Source organism: Centruroides sculpturatus, unplaced genomic scaffold (assembly GCF_000671375.1).
Source record: "Centruroides sculpturatus isolate CEXI.00-Female unplaced genomic scaffold, Cexi_2.0 scaffold506, whole genome shotgun sequence".
NCBI lineage: Eukaryota > Metazoa > Arthropoda > Arachnida > Scorpiones > Buthidae > Centruroides > Centruroides sculpturatus.
In genome coordinates this window covers 234639-253824 of record NW_019384672.1, presented here as the reverse complement: position 1 = coordinate 253824, position 19186 = coordinate 234639, and the positions used below count along the sequence as shown (strand labels likewise).

The window sequence follows — 19186 nt, the reverse complement described above, 5'->3', positions numbered from 1 at the left end:
ATGTTAAAGTTCTAACACATTTGTCACCTAGAAGGCTTTTTTTAAACTTATTGTCTTATCTATTCGTGAGACTTTATGCTAATGCTTTGTTTATATTGTCTTTGTCATTCATTTCTTATAATAATACTTTTGTGTTATCGGAAACTTGCAACAATAAAGAGCGAATTAACTTTCCTTAAATTCTTACTACATTGTAATGAGTTTATAAAAAATCGGTTTTAACCTTGTATTGGGAGTCCCAGATATTTGCCCTTTTTTCCCGTAAGTTAACGTGCCACTAACATAAGTTACCTTAAAACTCGGACCTCTCATTCCGTTTTACTTGTGTTTTTTCGGGTCGACACCTCTTTGGTACCCTGTCAGGATTGACACCACTGTGTTTATCGGAACACGGAAACCGAGAGGGCGATTACGTCACACCGTCGCGCGAGCGGTCCCGTACGTGGTCAGACGGATTCGTAATGTCGGTTCGAGAGACAACATTGGAAGTGACTCAGATACACTTAACAATTAACAAGGGTTTATTTAACAATCTATTGGATAAAGTGTTGTGGCGGAGAGAGAGAGTTCACATACGATTCGCGGGGTGATAAATACCTTTGGTAATAGATAACTTATCCCAAATGTTGAATCGGAGAACAAGATCTTCTTATGGGTTTTTTTCAGGAGGTATCCAGTTCTGATGGGTAATTTTCGTTATCCAGGCGATCGTGCACAAACACACACACACAAAAGGTTATCCTATGAGCGACAATTAATTGGGTAACGATTAAATGAACGATGATTAGATGGACGACGACTTCTTTCCTCTCCGAGGACTAAAACGGCTACTAACTTTTTTCGGCCGTCTCTGATGATATTCACAGACGATTTCGGCCGTGCAGAGGTTAATAGTTTACGAGAAAGCGTCATGTTGCTTTCGAGAAAATGTAACGGGACACTTTCTCAGGTAGCTAAGAACAACAATTGTTGCGTAATTCGCGAAATGTTAATATTAAAGACTATTTTTAATATAGGAATTTCTGCTATCTCACATACTTATTTCATGATTACTACAAACTTTCGAACCCTTTGACCGATCTGGAGAGCAAATTCCGCATAGTTAATCTCTGATACAGTATGAAAAACACTCAAACCTTTTATTTCTTCTCTTTGATTTTATCTCCTACTCCCGAAGCTCTCAACCTTTCTGAGCGAACTGCACATATTCCAAATAGTTATTCTCCACAATCCTTAAGAAATATACGTTATTTTAAAACTCGACCCCCCACTCCTTCTTTCTGCTTTGATTCCCTACAAGTTGCTAAATTTTTTCACTGACTTGCATCAAACTCTGTCACCGTTTAGAGAAACCAGAAACGTGTTGCTCAACTTATCCGGCAACATTTAAGATTTTTGTGGTGCAATCTTATATCATATTTTAATTTTTTTTAATTTTACATTTGTAACTATTATAAAATCGCAAAAAACTTTATTTTGAGGGTAGGTATGGATTTTATATAAAAAATGTAAATGCTAATAATGAATTAAGTCCGATCCTACTGAAAATACACACGACCCCCATTATCTCCCCAACCCCTCGACCTTTTTTTACCAAAATTTAACAGCATCAATCCCCCTAATAAACCAACCTCTCAGCAAAATTTCAAAAGTTTTCGTCAAAAAGCACAAGAATTATTAAGTTCCGAACAGAGTGAATAAAATCGTGCCCCTACATACAAACACTAACATACAGAAAAATTCTTCAATTTATTTCTACATTTCAATACGTTTCAAGCTCTCCTAAGTCCAAAAATGTATGTAAATTCCCACTCTCGTCTGTCTGTCTCTCTGTATTTTTCTTTAATAGTAATTATTGTTATTATCGATTAGACTAATGTAAGCTTTTTATGTAATTTGTTACGCACGAAATTCTAATGTTATCTTGCATATAACTATACAAGACTTTTGTATATATTACATTTTTACAGATATTCTGGTAATGTCTAATTCAGTTATCCAGTTACTTACATGAGAAATGTTAATTAAGGTAAATTATTCTTGTATAAGCAAGTATCAGACAGCGTAAAGTATCAAGTAAATTTAGTTTACAGCATATTCTTCTTTTTGGTAACTTGAATTATGGTTAAAAAATTAGTTCCTATAATTAATTTGAGATGTTCTGGATGAGATAATGAATTGTTGTCTTGGTTGGCGACAGAAAACTTCTTGCCCTCAATGACTGACAACTTTTTTTTTGGAATATTTGGAAATTTCTTGTCACAAAAAGAAAACTAATTAGTGAGCGTTGATACGAAAATAATTACAAGTTTATCTTCCAAATTTCTTATATAATTCCAACATTATTAAAATTATATTTACGTTTCTTCGTGCATAACTTAACAAGAAAGACATTAGCTAAAATAGAGAATGACAAGCTTTTCAGTAGAAAATAATTTTAAAAAAATTGAAAAAAACACGGTAAATAATGTAAATGAAAAAGGAATTTTTATAAAATTTAACTATTTTTTAAATTAAAATTAAAATTACAAAGCAGTGTTTTCGTTATAGAAAATTGAAATTTAATACAGTCGACCACCCCTATAACTTTGTTGATTATCCCGTTTTATATGAATTCCCTGTTGTACGAGTCGCTTAGATTTTACAAATACGTGTGCCGGGCTGTGAACGGCTCACGTATTTGTAAAATATAACTGACTCGTACAACATGGAATTCATATAAAACCGAATAATCAACAGTGTTATAGAGGAGTCGACTGTACTCACGAAATTTGAAAATTGACTAAATATCTTCACAGATTTCACAATATAAATTAATAAGTTAATTTAAACTTGTTAAAAGATAAATAAAATCAATTTATTTATTTATTTACTATAGATTTTTTACTAGAGAAAATACGAATTTTTTTAAAGAACTAATTTTATTTTACAAAAGAAAAAAACAGTAATAATATATTTTTTCTTAAGAAAAGTATTTGAAAAATTTATATGTTTTCTCACTAAATTTCTCACTTTCAATCGAATTTCTCGACAGTAAACTTAGCAATTGTTAAGATTAGTAAGAAGAAATCCGTGGTATGTTCATGGCACAGAGCCAACTTCTTCATCAAGTTAAGTACATTACAGTTAAACTTTAAAGAAATACCTAAGAAATTTGTTTATATTTAAACTTTTTAATGTCTCATTTTATGGTTAAAAAGATTTTTTTAAATTAAATAATTATCCTGAAGAATAGAAATTTACAAGATGTTCATACTCTATAAGCCATCAGTTTACTCTTTAAGAACAAATGTAATTACATATCCAAGAGATCTTGAAGATTTTTGGGATTAAATTGTCGATTGGCAATTCCTAATGCATCTTACTTCATATTCGTGTCGATTCATCTTATTACTAACTCAATTTAATGAATTATTTTCCATTTATTCTTCACATCATTTCAAAGAAGCTTAACACAAGATTCCAGAATTTCATCTCTATACTGTTATGGAGAAGTCAAAGCTACTTCTGTATCATTCGTTTCTTCTGTTACCAAGTTTATTATATGAAATTAAGCATTCTCTTCAGATAGTTGGAAATAATAGTTGTATAAACTGAAATGGGATTTATCCGTAAAGAAAATTTTTATCTATTTAATACCGATCTTTATGTTTTTAATTCTAGAATAGAAAATTTTCTCTGATGTGACAAGAATGCAATATCGTATAGCTTAGATACAAAATATTATTAATAAGTTCCTACTGAAATTATTATTCTTATCACTGCTAGAAACTTTCGATAGAAATAGAATTTCCTGCCGAGTTCTCTAGTCGATCTCGCAGATATCCTTCAACATGGGAATAGTTAATGCTGCAAAACTTGTGTTAAGTCACAAGTTTCAAATCAGGTCACAAATTACTCAGTTACAACTGAGTAATTTTGAACTTATATAAACATTTGTAAACTAATAGGAGTATTGAAGAACGTTCATAATGGTCCAAAAGTGAATATATTATGCTTTTATCATAGATAAAGTGTAATGTTTCTTCGTTTTCTACGGTGTCGACGGTATTATGCATCCTAATGTTCTAGAAAGTTTACTCATTCCACAGTTAAACATGATGACATAAGGATGTGTAGCGTAACGCCAATGGCACCCATATGAAACTGGAGATAATGAATTAATGCTTTAAATAGTTCTATCATTATTCTGATTAACATTCAACATGCTTTCAAAGTTGAAACACCTGTTTGAATCACCCAGTATATTAATAATTTATTGATAATTAATTGAGTTCTTAACAATTACTTACTAATTGTTAAGTGGTATTGGATTAGATTAATGAAATAAAGCAATACACGCATTATTTTTAAGAAGTAGTTTCGGTTAGGGTCATAAACCACTTTTCATAGAGAAGCAGGGGTCTAAGTTGTATAGTTTGTGTTTTAATCATAATGGGCTCGTAATATTAAAGTAATTCCTGTGGTTGACCTCATAAATTTACGTGTTCAATGTTATCTGACTAAAAGTCATCATGTGTGAAGAAAGGAAATGTAGCAGCAGGTAAACTACTAATAGATGACACCGAAGTGGTTGTTGGAAACAATTAACTTGTATTATTTTAGACATCTTACTGACAAATTGTTAAGAATTAAACTACCAACAAGCAGTATCTTCAGGTTTAAGAAATCTGTTCTAGAGGTTTTTCAATACTTTAGAGACTTAATTCCAGTAAAGTATTGAAAAAATAATCAAAATTCTACATATTTGACGGCCTTAAAAATTTATTTGTCTAAAACAATTTTGAAAACATTTCCTCACAAATGTTTCCTGTTGTAACAAGATTATAAAACTCTTATTCTTTTATGACAAACAATGCCAAAAATATAATATTCGAAAATGCCACAAGCAATAGAATATCAAACGTATTTTTGTTTTATCGTTCTTCTGTTTCTGTTGAAGACTAAAATTTTAAACATTTCTTCATGAAATATCGATCATATTTTATATTTAAGCTAATCTACACATTGTAGAGAAGTTACTGTTCAAATTATTAATTACATTTTTATCATATTGCAATAAAATTAATGATATTTAGACCTCTTGAGGTTGAATTGAAAGATGCTCTTGATGCTCAGTTGAGAAAATCGTGGCAAATTCCTCTAATATGAACGATTCCAGCACTATAAAACCTTTCCTGATGATGTTCAAGATAAATTCAATTAACATATTGTGTGGAGCAATAGGAAATTGTTCTAAATTAACTATCCTTCAGTTATTCAAGTGATATATTTCATGTCTAAGTGTCCCTAGAGGCATTTGGACAATCTGATTCTCTTAACGATAGAGTGCAAGCGTATCAACTACTTTAGTCTTATAAAACTAATAGGAATCGATACGAGTTTCATTCTTCGAAGGTTCACTTAACTGTCTAATTTAGCCAAATTCTAAATTAAATAACATAATTTTAGCTTTCTTGTTAAATTCGCGAGCAATTATTCAATTTTGGTCTTATTTAATAACACATTTTATTAATAAAAATGCGAGGGAAGTAAATAATGCAGTCAAACAGAAACGTATCCGAAAAAAATGGCCGCTATTCAGAGCTGATACACCAACGTGTATGAATTTAATGCTCTTTAAAACATTAACATGATGCATTAATCAATGATAAAAACGTTTTATTATTATTTATTTCTTATAGTACTATAAATAACAATTCCTTTCTGCACACCAGTGCTAGTACTTTGTAGTGGGTTTGCACCTAATCAACGAGTTGGCCACGTGAAATTTTCCTGTTTGCTCCATGTGTCTAACGTCTAACACTTTGCACTTTGGAGCAAATACTAATGGACCAAACACTATTTCTCTAGTGTTTGCTTCGGGTCTAACACCTGTCTAACACCTAACACTATATGTCTATTACCTTTACGTGTTACAAACATGAAACAATTAGGGACAATTCCCCATATAAGTTCTTAAGAAGGGTATATCGTCCTCGTGTAGCCTTGCCATAAATTCAAATCAACTCATTGAATTTATTTAGTTTTATTTAAGTACATTTAGTAAAATCAACTTTAAATATGAATAAAAATTAATGACTATTTAATTAGATTTTCTGGGAGAATTCTTCAGTGTGTAATATAAGATCCATATGCTATAAAATTTCGATTTACAAATGTTTCATATAACATTAATATACGAAATATCTGTGTCTTTTGAACATTTTCTAGTTAAGATTGCATGCATAATAATGGAATTATGAATGTAAAACTGTGAAAAAATACTTATTATCATACTGAATTTCCATTAGAAATCATATTCCTACGCAATTTTTTCTGCTCGAAGCCATAATTCCTATAGTTTTCAACGTAGTATATTGATAGACCTTAAGTATACGTTATTCTTTTTAATAATTTGTGGAATAATGAATTTTTAATAATTATTAAAACAATCAATTAAGCCAAACATCGTTAATTTCAACAAGAAAATTAATGAATTTTTATCAACACACCTTCCTGAGATCATACTACTCATCTAAGGACTTTCTTGTTGAAATTTTGAATTGGATAACTGTTAGGAACGACATACGCTCTGGTTATTGATAAGCCTATGAAAGGGACAATATAGAAGAGAAATACAAAGAAGGTTCTCTCTCATCCTCCACAGAGAGTTCCTCCCTCAAGTTCGATCAAACCTAAATGATCACTTCATTCGCCTCTGAAGAATTATAAAGCATTCTCTCTTTTATGATGGATGTTAATACACAAGGACATTTTTCGGCACCAACGAAGAACCTAATAATTTCTAAGACGATCACGTACGTACCATCGCGAGCCACCGTCGCGTGACCTCCTATTTCTGGTCGTGTGACCCCAACACGTCTCAGAGGATCCTTTTGTAATTGAAGATAAGATCGAAATGTAAGTGAATAACCGATTTAGAAAGTGACACCAATAATCATTATTTCTTTTATTAAAACCTAAAATGAGATATTGGCTATTATTATTATAATTTATCTTTGTGTAAAACGATTTATAATAATCGTTTATATCAATAGAACATTATCGAAACAAAAATAATTAGATGCATAAACTGATAAATCAATTTATGTATTGATTTATCTTGGATTGAATTCGTTCCTTCAGCTTTTAAACATGAAAATGTCGTCATTCTGGATGATTTATTGTAGATAAAACTATGCGTAATGATTACATAAATTCCATTTATGTAATTTAAACGCTCTTACATAATAAAAGATTAACACCATTAGAAATTCTTTACTTTTAGCTGATATGCAGCCTTTTTTTTGCCAAATTCAAGAATTTATTCAACAATTCAAGGAATTTGTTAGTATGAATTACTCCCTTGATTTACCACTGCTGACTTTATAATTTATTTTTATGTATAAGTTCCTAATTATAATTGTATAAAATGTTGTATTTCAGTTTATTTTGATGTTCTGCTGTGTAGTTTAGAGGGTATTTACGTGAACAGAACCTGAATTTATAACACTACACTTGTGAGAAATTTGAGTTTGATTTACGACGTCAAGGCATATAAAGACTATATAAAGGCAATTATCAAAGACTACAATCAAGAAAAATATCTAGTTACATCCTTCAATATAAAAACAATATTCTTACAGAAAATAACTTCACGAAAGTTTGATAATTAATTAATATTAAGTAATTATAATAATGGAATAACGCAGCAAGGTATGTTTTAATTGTTAATTTTTGTACAGAAATTCTTCGTGTATTAACTCTGTTTAGATTTAATTTCTTCTCTTTACCACTACGAACGCTACAATCTCTGATAGCTCCTCTAGACCACTTCAAAAGCTATTCTGATTGGTTGCGACGTTTTGTAACCGGAACTCTCAACAAAAGTAAGAATGAGAAGGTGACTTTGTTGAGTTAATCAGTTGAACTGTGTGATAAGAAGTAGACGTGTTGAACATACGCCAATTGTCGATCGGAATTTTCCCTTCCAAAGAAGCATCACCGCATCACTACTGCATATTGACTGCTATCAAATGGAGACAACCACTGCTAAACAGTATCACATTGACAACAGGAAAGAATGCTTGTTGCATTATAATAACATATCTTACACAATTATTTTTATTTCCAAACTGATTTTAACCAGTTCTATAGTAAGGTAACATTCCAATAGGCAATATGCAAAGCTTTTTTTTCAGTTTACAGCAATATTTATTACACAAAATTTAAGTAAAGCTTAACATGCCGATCTTGTTCCGGTCTCCCCTATATAATGTTACTCTTGTAAAAACTTAGAGTGTGAAATGCTTTATGCTGTATACTACATGCATCATACTAGAAGACGAACATTTTGTGCTAATTCTCCAAAAGGTATGCAATTATTTCTAGTACATATTATGTTCATCATTTTAACTATAANACTTGTGAGAAATTTGAGTTTGATTTACGACGTCAAGGCATATAAAGACTATATAAAGGCAATTATCAAAGACTACAATCAAGAAAAATATCTAGTTACATCCTTCAATATAAAAACAATATTCTTACAGAAAATAACTTCACGAAAGTTTGATAATTAAAAGAAAGAAATTTTATCGCATCAATTTATTTAAGAATAAAATAATAAACTATTTTTCTTTATTTATCATCTCAAGAAAGATGTATTTTTCTGTCTTTTATTTAAGACAGTTCATAAATATGAAACTAAATAAAGTAAAATTTTTAAAAATTACAAATTTAACTTGTCTCAGAAATGTATATAAATACTTTAAATACTGTCGAATTATGTATTTGTTTAAATTGTTATGAAGAATGTTAATTAAATAACACGATTACTGTCTTAGTTCAATCTGTGTAATAGGGTACAAGTGTTTTCTACTCTCTACAAGCTGTGGCGACGTGTTCAACTTCATTCCAATCAATACTATGTTGCATCGAAGGTTTTTTGTTACATTACAATCCCCCATATAATACATTTTTTGAGGTATCTAATTTAAAACATATCACATCCTTTTATCCAGAGAATTTATTATTTTAATTAATGCTAACGTTTCTGACGTCTTTATCACCCATCATTAGACATAGGATAACATAACTAAAAATTCCAAAGTCAAAACGTGAGCATTAACCTTAGCATCTTCCTACTCACGTCTATCCTAGCATCCCATTTCATGTCTATCTTAGAATCTTCCCACTTCACGTCTATCCAAGCTCCAATAAAAAACTGTCAAAGCTGAAATCATACAGTATTTTTTATCGTGTTTTCATCGATTTTCTAAAGGAAAAACGTGTTCTAAATTCAGATTTCACATAAAAAATGTATGTGGAACAGCACTCGAAACGAAACATGGTTAAGTAACTTTTGGAACACCATTTTAGTGTTTAAATATCACTAACTGATCGATAAAAGTTGCTTTATGTAATAACTTTTTTTATATTTTTCGTATTTAAAAATACATTTTTATACATCTTGACACTAAAAATTCTATAAACGTTTTCAAATTCTTGAGAGATTCCATACATTTTTAGATGAAAGTAAAGCGATGATAATCTATTTTTGATATCTTCTAACGATACCTGCATCACCAATATTTTCAGATCATTCTACTATTTTCTTTTATACTTTCGACTGGTTTTCTGTCAAGAATACAATGAATTTTGACACCTTTTCTTTGGATTATTATAAAAAGAAATACATCTGATGTGGCATTATTCTTTCAGTACATAAATCAGTTCGACTTTTGTACGTTCCACAAGAAACGTATGAAGAAAAGCATAAATTTAACAACATTTCTTTTGTATTTAATGAATTTATTACTGCATTTTCAATTGATTAATAATGAGAATTTTGTTGTTTATTTATTTATTTTTTAATTAAAATTACTTTAAAATAATTTACGAAGTTCTCTCGGTAAGATTTATCATATACAAAGTAATGGAGGATGTGGATTTGTGTTAAGAAATGAAGTATGAAGAGTAAACTTTTGATAAATTATTGGGTTTAATAACTATAATTTACATGTTTATTAATGTATTATTTCAAGAAAAACTGTGTTGATACGTTCAGGAAGAATTTACAATTTGTGCTGCATCACGAGATGCAGCATAATGTGATTTCGAGAGCATTTCTGATGCATAAGAACCTACAGACACAGAGCTGTATCTTTGCAGAAAAGACATCATTATTATATAATAGGTATATTGACTTGGGTATGCATCAGAGTAACTAGAAACAATATCAGGAGGGCCTAATTAGAAGATGTAAACTTAAATTCACCCCAGTACCATTGGATATATTCACTAGCGCTGTATAGACACGTAATATATTTAGGTAAGGGGGCCCTTTCTTGGTTACTTTACTGGTCAGTTGGTTGTTGTTATTATCAATATATACGGCAATTCAATCTGACTAAGGGAATCCCCCTCTGGAGGACTTTCTATGGAAAAACTCGCCTTTATTAAAGTGTTTACAAACGTGGCCAGCCTATTAACAAGGCTCGAACCCACGACCAACTATATAGTGGTGATAAACCCACTCGACTACTGCCAGTTAGTACATTAATTTGTAATTACGGTACATATTCTATGCTATTATTTGAATTAAAAAATATGCTAGAAGCTATTTTCATCCAGACATTTAGCGTTTTCTTCGCTCTCTAATACTTAATGGTTGAAAAACTTGCAAGGATTGAACTTTTAATTGTCTCATAAATCGGGTTTAGAAAGGATTTACGAAGAAATTAACTTTATTTTTTCTCAGTAAAATAAGTTAAGCAACCGTGCTTGTTGGTATTTATCTCATTATCTGCAAAGCTTAAATATGAAACTGTGTATTTAAATATGCAATATATTATTATAAAGAAAAATTACAAATTCCCTGAATATCTTACAATATTCTACTCCTAAAGATTTTCAACATTAAATTTCAAATGAACGTATCTAAAGAAAGCCTAAAACATTTTTTAAAAAATATTTTAATGCCTATTTTAAAATCAGAAACGATTTTTATCGAATAATTTTCGAATATTAAACTCGTTAGAAATTTGAAAAACTTCGAAAACACACAAAAAATACCCGAAAAACTCCCTGCAAATATATCGAATCCACAACCACGTGCCAGGTTATTTGACAGGTGCAAACCAACGACTAGTGTCGCGGGTTCGCACCTGTCAAATAAGCTGGAATATGGAGTTTTTCAAGTTTTCTTCACATATATAACACTTGAATAGGTGATAGTTTCCTATAGAAAGTATTCCTCCCCGGAAGGCATCACCCCTCGTTAGAACTCACAAGTGTAGTGTTGTCTGGTGGCAATCCACTTTCCTAAATATTGATTTTATATTAATTTTTTCTCACTTTTTCTATTAAAATTGTAGAGTGAGATGTCTTCTGTATTGAAAATAGCATAAAAAGTCGAAAATAATTTCCATAAACGCATTCCATTTTCTACTTAAATGAGTTCTAAACTATTCCTAGAGCAACAATACTACTTGATGAAAATATATGCTTGAGGATTTTTCTATAATTTGGAATTTAATATATAGAAAAAGACATAGAAAAATAGATTTTAAAATAATAATAATTATTATTATTATTCATTCGATACTGTGTTATAATTGGTATAACAGTATGTAACCTGTTTATACAGTTATTTATGACTGTGTACCTACCTACCTACCTGCTGATTGTTCATAAAGTTATTTATATTTAATTATTTAATAATTATATGAAATGATCCCTAAATATAGAATATAATAAAGAAAAGTAGACTTTTTGTATATTTTATAAATAGTTTTATATTAAATATTTATGAAACAGTAGTTTCAGAACAATAGTTTTGTTATGGTACTCTTGACTTGCTCTCAGCCAGTATTAAAATCAGGTCAAGATATTGATTTGACCTTTTAATGCTGGTTGAGATAACACTCAACCAGTATTAAAAGTTAGATGAGGAGGAACATATACAGATGATGAGGAGCATCGACTGTCACAAAAGTTTCTCTGGTTCTTTGCCAATTTTTACAACAAAAAAAAAAAACAATAAATTACAACGTATGAAACCTGGGAAAATCAAAGAAATTTTAATGAAATCAACTAATATTTAAATTTTCTTCTTTGCCTTTAATTGCTTTTAAGTATTAATAAAGTGATGTTCCTTCATTAAAGAACCAAATTCTAAATAAATTTGAATTCTTTCGTGAATTGTAATTAATGTTTTTACCATTACCATGGTCGTTGGGATGAATTAAATTCATGGAAATAAGGCAATACAACAAATGGCAGCTCTTCCAAGGAGTGGTGAATATGAGAAATAGCTTAGTATTTAAATGTTAGACACGTGAGAAAATCTCAGAAAAACTCCACGAGCCAGATGCGAACCCACGACCAGTGGTGAGTAGTTTCATTAACTTGATCACTGGTGGATTATCATAGAGCCCAACGTATCTGGAACAGACCACCCATGAAAAATTCCTTGGGCTCTCTACCCAGATTTAATCCTGGGTTGGATTCCAAGTACATTCGAACTTTCAATAACGGCCACCTCTAAATGATGGCCATTTTCCCAAAAAAGTTGAAAAGACATACACACAAAATAACCTGCAAACAACGGCCATATTTTCAGTAGCCTTTGTTCACAGTTATAATTTTACATAAGTTATGTTGCTGTATTACTTAATTATTGTACACTTATACAACATCGTTTCAGTAATGACCCCTTTGTTCTTGCATAGGACAAAATTTTCTTTTATAATCATTTAAAATAACTTATGTTAAATAAAACATCAATTTTATACAAAAATATGCGTAATTTAATACTAAAGTCGAACCTCTAAACAACGGACAATGACGGAAACAGAAAATAGCCGTTGTTTGAAGGTTATTTGTTCAACTCTGAAAATATGGCAGCCATTCACAGGTTATCGTCGTTGGGATGTGTCCGCTCTTACAGGTTCGACTGTATTTATGTAATGAATTTGATTATTTACATTCTCAGAAATTGTAACTTTAAGTATATAAAACTTAATTAAAGTAAAATCTACACGAAGAATGCTATTATATGTATTATAATAACTTTTTATAATAAGTGTGACGTATTAATCTTGGTATTAACCTAAATATAATTTAAAATATTATTATTATAATAATTGACTTGACTTTTGTAAACACTTTAAGGAGTGACGTGATCTATTTTTATCCATTCAAGTAGGAAGAAAACAGGAGATAAAGGTTAAAAGATATAGATCAAAGCTATTAATAACATCTGTGAACGCGTAAGGCTTGTGTATTACCAAAAAGAAGGACCATAAAAGTAGGCCTATTATTAGAAAATGCTAAAGAGAATTCTATAATTAATTAGACGAAATGTTTTTCAGGAAATTTAAATATTAATTAAAGAATATTACAACAATTTCCATAGAAACTGAAGTTCCTAATACAGGAAGAAAACTGAAAAGACTACCTTCTATTTTCCTGGCAGTTGTATATAACAGAAGAAAAGTATGGCAGTCTTTTATGTAATAAAATAGAATTTTATTATATAAATATCCACTTTTATAATCGTTTGTTCTGAAGATATGATCCTTAAAATATACAGTNGTCTCCCCTATATAATGTTACTCTTGTAAAAACTTAGAGTGTGAAATGCTTTATGCTGTATACTACATGCATCATACTAGAAGACGAACATTTTGTGCTAATTCTCCAAAAGGTATGCAATTATTTCTAGTACATATTATGTTCATCATTTTAACTATAAAGTTGAAACTACATATGCTTAGCATAAACCCCAAGAACTGTCATCTACCAGTAAAATGAACTCAAAACAGAAGGCATTTTTCTCAAATTATTTTTAAAATCAAAAATACATATCAAATAACCTGTGGAAAACGGCCATTTTTATATTACCGTCAGTGGCCGTTGTTTACAGTTTCGATTACTTTATAATTATTTTTATATTCTATCAACGGCCATTGACGCGAATAAAAAAAAGTGGCCGTTGTTTAGAAGTTGTTTGACTTTCTCTTCATAATACAAAAGAGTGGAGAAGAGGGGTGTAACACGATGCAGAAAGCTCCTGCTTTACGATTGATTAAGCATGCGATTAAACAGCTTTATGATAGATTTTCATAATAAAATGAAAGTTCAATATACGATAAATATTCACTTTACGACGGGTTTACGATTCTTGCCAATCGGATGAAGTGGATGAGCGTGGATAACAAATAAGCCAATCGACTGTGCTGATGCAAGCGTTTTGGATAAGCTTCAATTTATCATTTTAAACAGTTTTGGTAAAAGGATTTAAGTAAAATATGTCTTCGTCAGCATCTTCATCTCTTCTTTTAATGTTTCTAAAGACATTTTTGCATGCCTTTTCATTTATTTATCGAGAAACTTGCATAAGACGAGGCCACACTTTCGTTGCAAAATTCATCAATTTTAAAAGGGCGTAACTTAAGTAAAATTATGAATATTTTAACTTCTGAAATCTTAGAAATTTTAACTATAATAATTATTATATTATACATTCGAACCTGTCATAGCGGTCGCCTCTAAACTCCACTTATTCCTCATCGTCGAACAAAAAATGAGTACAGAAATGACCTTAAAACAACGGCCATTTTTAATCTTTTCGTCAGTGGTCGTTGTTCACAGGTTTGGATGTAATTTCGTTTATTTACTGCTCTGTAGAAATCTCTTTTAATAATATTTTAAGTTAAACTACTTTTTGAATTACTTTATTAACTTAAATTAACCTGATTTCTTTACTATTCACAGCTGAACCTGTGTAAAACGGACACTGACGAAAACATAAGAAGATGGCCGTTGTTGGGAGGTTATTTTGTACGCATTGTCAACGTTTCTAGGAAAAAAATGGCCGCAGTATTGGGATGCAGGTTAGAATTTTAAATTATATTATATTTTTAAAGTTTTCTCGATTAAAATATTAATATTTTAATAAACAAGTAGGAAGTCGATTGTTTTTGCTTTATATTATTAATTTTTTAATTTAATTTTTATAAATTTTTTAATGACATTTCCAGGTTTGTGATATATTAATTACACCTTTTACAGCAATTTTACACGTATGTAGCCTTAAAAATGTTATAAAATGACATAGTTTTCACTTAAGGATATTCATCAAAAATTTAATTTTAATTATAAAAATAATAAATAGAAAAAAATGTTTTAAATATTAATATTATTTTTAAATTGAATGTATTTTGTTTAATTTAATTTAATTTAAATGGGTTTTTAATGTAGAGTCTTGATAAAATATTACATTATTCATTTTTTAAAAAATTCGTCAATTAATTTAAAAATTATCACGTGTATTCCTGATTAATTGGTAATATTTAGATGTTAAAAAAGGAATGAATTTTAGAAAAAATTGTGATTATAATTAATCATTATTATGAAAGGACGATCCCTGTACGTAAAGATAAACCTCAGTATGAAAGGACAATCCTTGTACGTAAAGATAAACGTTAGTATGAAAGGACAATCCTTGTACGTAAAGATAAACGTTAGTATGAAAGGACAATCCTTGTACGTAAAGATAAACGTTAGTATGAAAGGACAATCCTTGTACGTAAAGATAAACGTTAGTATGAAAGGACAATCCTTGTACGTAAAGATAAACGTTAGTATGAAAGGACAATCCTTGTACGTAAAGATAAACGTTAGTATGAAAGGACAATCCTTGTACGTAAAGATAAACGTTAGTATGAAAGGACAATCCTTGTACGTAAAGATAAACGTTAGTATGAAAGGACAATCCTTGTACGTAAAGATAAACGTTAGTATGAAAGGACAATCCTTGTACGTAAAGATAAACGTTAGTATGAAAGGACAATCCTTGTACGTAAAGATAAACGTTAGTATGAAAGGACAATCCTTGTACGTAAAGATAAACGTTAGTATGAAAGGACAATCCTTGTACGTAAAGATAAACGTTAGTATGAAAGGACAATCCTTGTACGTAAAGATAAACGTTAGTATGAAAGGACAATCCTTGTACGTAAAGATAAACGTTAGTATGAAAGGACAATCCTTGTACGTAAAGATAAACGTTAGTATGAAAGGACAATCCTTGTACGTAAAGATAAACGTTAGTATGAAAGGACAATCCTTGTACGTAAAGATAAACGTTAGTATGAAAGGACAATCCTTGTACGTAAAGATAAACGTTAGTATGAAAGGACAATCCTTGTACGTAAAGATAAACGTTAGTATGAAAGGACAATCCTTGTACGTAAAGATAAACGTTAGTATGAAAGGACAATCCTTGTACGTAAAGATAAACGTTAGTATGAAAGGACAATCCTTGTACGTAAAGATAAACGTTAGTATGAAAGGACAATCCTTGTACGTAAAGATAAACGTTAGTATGAAAGGACAATCCTTGTACGTAAAGATAAACGTTAGTATGAAAGGACAATCCTTGTACGTAAAGATAAACGTTAGTATGAAAGGACAATCCTTGTACGTAAAGATAAACGTTAGTATGAAAGGACAATCCTTGTACGTAAAGATAAACGTTAGTATGAAAGGACAATCCTTGTACGTAAAGATAAACGTTAGTATGAAAGGACAATCCTTGTACGTAAAGATAAACGTTAGTATGAAAGGACAATCCTTGTACGTAAAGATAAACGTTAGTATGAAAGGACAATCCTTGTACGTAAAGATAAACGTTAGTATGAAAGGACAATCCTTGTACGTAAAGATAAACGTTAGTATGAAAGGACAATCCTTGTACGTAAAGATAAACCTCGGAATGAAAGGACGTCCTTGTATGTAAAGATAAACCTCAGAATGAAAGGACGATCCTTATACGTAAAGATAAACCTCAGTATAAAAGGACGATCCTTGTGCGTAAAGATAAACCTCAATATGAAAGGGTGATCCTTCTATGTAAAGACTAACTTAAGTGTGAAAGGTAATCTTAGTTTGTAAAGACTATGTTAGGTATGAAAAAAGACGGTTCTTTTTTCTTTTCTTGATATAAAATAATGATCATTGATATATAAACATTTTATTTGTAATAAATTAGGGGAGACCGGGGCAACTTCGGCATGCGGGGCAAGTATGTCAAGCGCTTTTTTTAAAAAACAAATTAAAAGGAGACTTTGGTTATAGGTTAGGCAGTTGAGTTTTATTGGTGGCTTGTTGAGTGTAGTGTTTTTATTGTTCTCCAACAAGCGTAGTTGAATTATCAAGCAAATTTTCATTTTCGTTCAATTCCATATAAAAATTTTTTTTCATTTATATTGAATTGGCAGGTTTTGTTATAATTCCATGATAACGAAAGTTACTTTTCCTGTTAGAAGGATGTAACTTCAACTTATTCACGTGGCCAGATCGTGGCTTGGCATTCTGTTCTCAGGGTTGTACTTAATGTTTCGAAATCATGACTAGCGGGGTAAGATCGGCAACATAAAGCCACATTAGAAGCAAAGGATAAAAATCAAACAGATGATAAATGAAAACATGTTTGCATTTGTTATTCATGTATATATGTCTTTGAACTTGCATTTCGTTGTAATAATATTAAATGGGTGTTGGATTTGTATTTCTTTGTTTTAATAGTGAATTCCAACTTATACATTGTTAATAACATAATTTTATATACGTGCCTATCTTGCTACATTACTGTTGCCCCTATACCAGGGGCAACTTTAATAAATGTAATTATTTTAATTATTTTTATTTCCAAACTGATTTTAACCAGTTCTATAGTAAGGTAACATTCCAATAGGCAATATGCAAAGCTTTTTTTTTCAGTTTACAGCAATATTTATTACACAAAATTTAAGTAAAGCTTAACATGCCGATCTTGTTCCGGTCTCCCCTATATAATGTTACTCTTGTAAAAACTTAGAGTGTGAAATGCTTTATGCTGTATACTACATGCATCATACTAGAAGACGAACATTTTGTGCTAATTCTCCAAAAGGTATGCAATTATTTCTAGTACATATTATGTTCATCATTTTAACTATAAAGTTGAAACTACATATGCTTAGCATAAACCCCAAGAACTGTCATCTACCAGTAAAATGAACTCAAAACAGAAGGCATTTTTCTCAAATTATTTTTAAAATCAAAAATACATATCAAATAACCTGTGGAAAACGGCCATTTTTATATTACCGTCAGTGGCCGTTGTTTACAGTTTCGATTACTTTATAATTATTTTTATATTCTATTATTCTTTCTATATTATACAGAAAAGTAGGAATGATTGTATGGTATTCTGCAATGAACTCTCACTTAAGATCATAATAAAAAAAGTTTAATTATATTAAATTTTATTTTCTCTTCAGAGAATAAAAAACATTTAATTTAAATTACATATATTTATATAATAATTTTAAAAAATTAATATATACAAAGCTATAATAATACTAAAATTTTAATACATTCAAACCTCTAAACAACAACTCTAACACCAAGACACTTAAATGAATTTTTGTAAAATCATTTATATAAGTTTTAGAAACTAGAAATTAAAATGTTCTTATGAAATATATTTAAAACAATTTATAAAAATTAATAATGTATTTTATTGTCGACCATTGCAGTGTTACTTTCTGAATTTTATTATTACGTAAATAAGAGTCTGGTTAAGCTTACACGATACAACAACGGGATATTTTCATTATTATTCTTCACGTGTCGTTAGCTTTGCTCTTTCAAGTCAGCAGATATGAAAGAGCGAACAATTTAAAGAGAGTTGAATAATAATTTACTAAATTACAACACTGCAAGAATCAGAATAAAGCATTAAAACGTGTAAGAATTTTGGAATTTTTAATTAAAGAATATTTTTAATGTAAGATAATAGAAAACATTTCGTATTATGATTAATTTATCCACTTTAACTCTCTCAGCAAAAAAGTTAAAATGATATGTGATGCCATCTGTTATTGGACTTTATTTAGAAATTTTTATAATATCACTTATTATATAATGGCAAAAGTCTTAAATCTGAGGGTAGAGATAAGTTTTATTAACAACTTATGAATGGTAATAACGAGTAGAATCTTTATCAATTTTGATTCCTCTCCTGATACGACACGTCAACCGCTTTACCTTCTCTCCTTCTTGGCATCAAACCACTAAAATTTAACAGCATAAATAACCATAATATGCAAACCTTTCTGCAAAATTTCACAAAGTGTCGACAAAAGGCACA

General features: G+C 30.0%; 1 protein-coding gene across 1 annotated transcript in view; it reads left to right on the top strand.

The window, feature by feature from the left end:
* Positions 1 to 7690: 7690 nt before the first annotated feature.
* Positions 7691 to 19186, top strand: part of LOC111626758 (corticotropin-releasing factor receptor 2-like) — a 43379-nt gene continuing 31883 nt past the window's right edge. Inside the window, exon 1 of the mRNA XM_023370246.1 lies at positions 7691 to 8097. Coding sequence (XP_023226014.1) covers positions 8019 to 8097 — 79 coding nt within the window. The 5' untranslated portion in view covers positions 7691 to 8018. The remainder of the gene's footprint in view (positions 8098 to 19186) is intronic.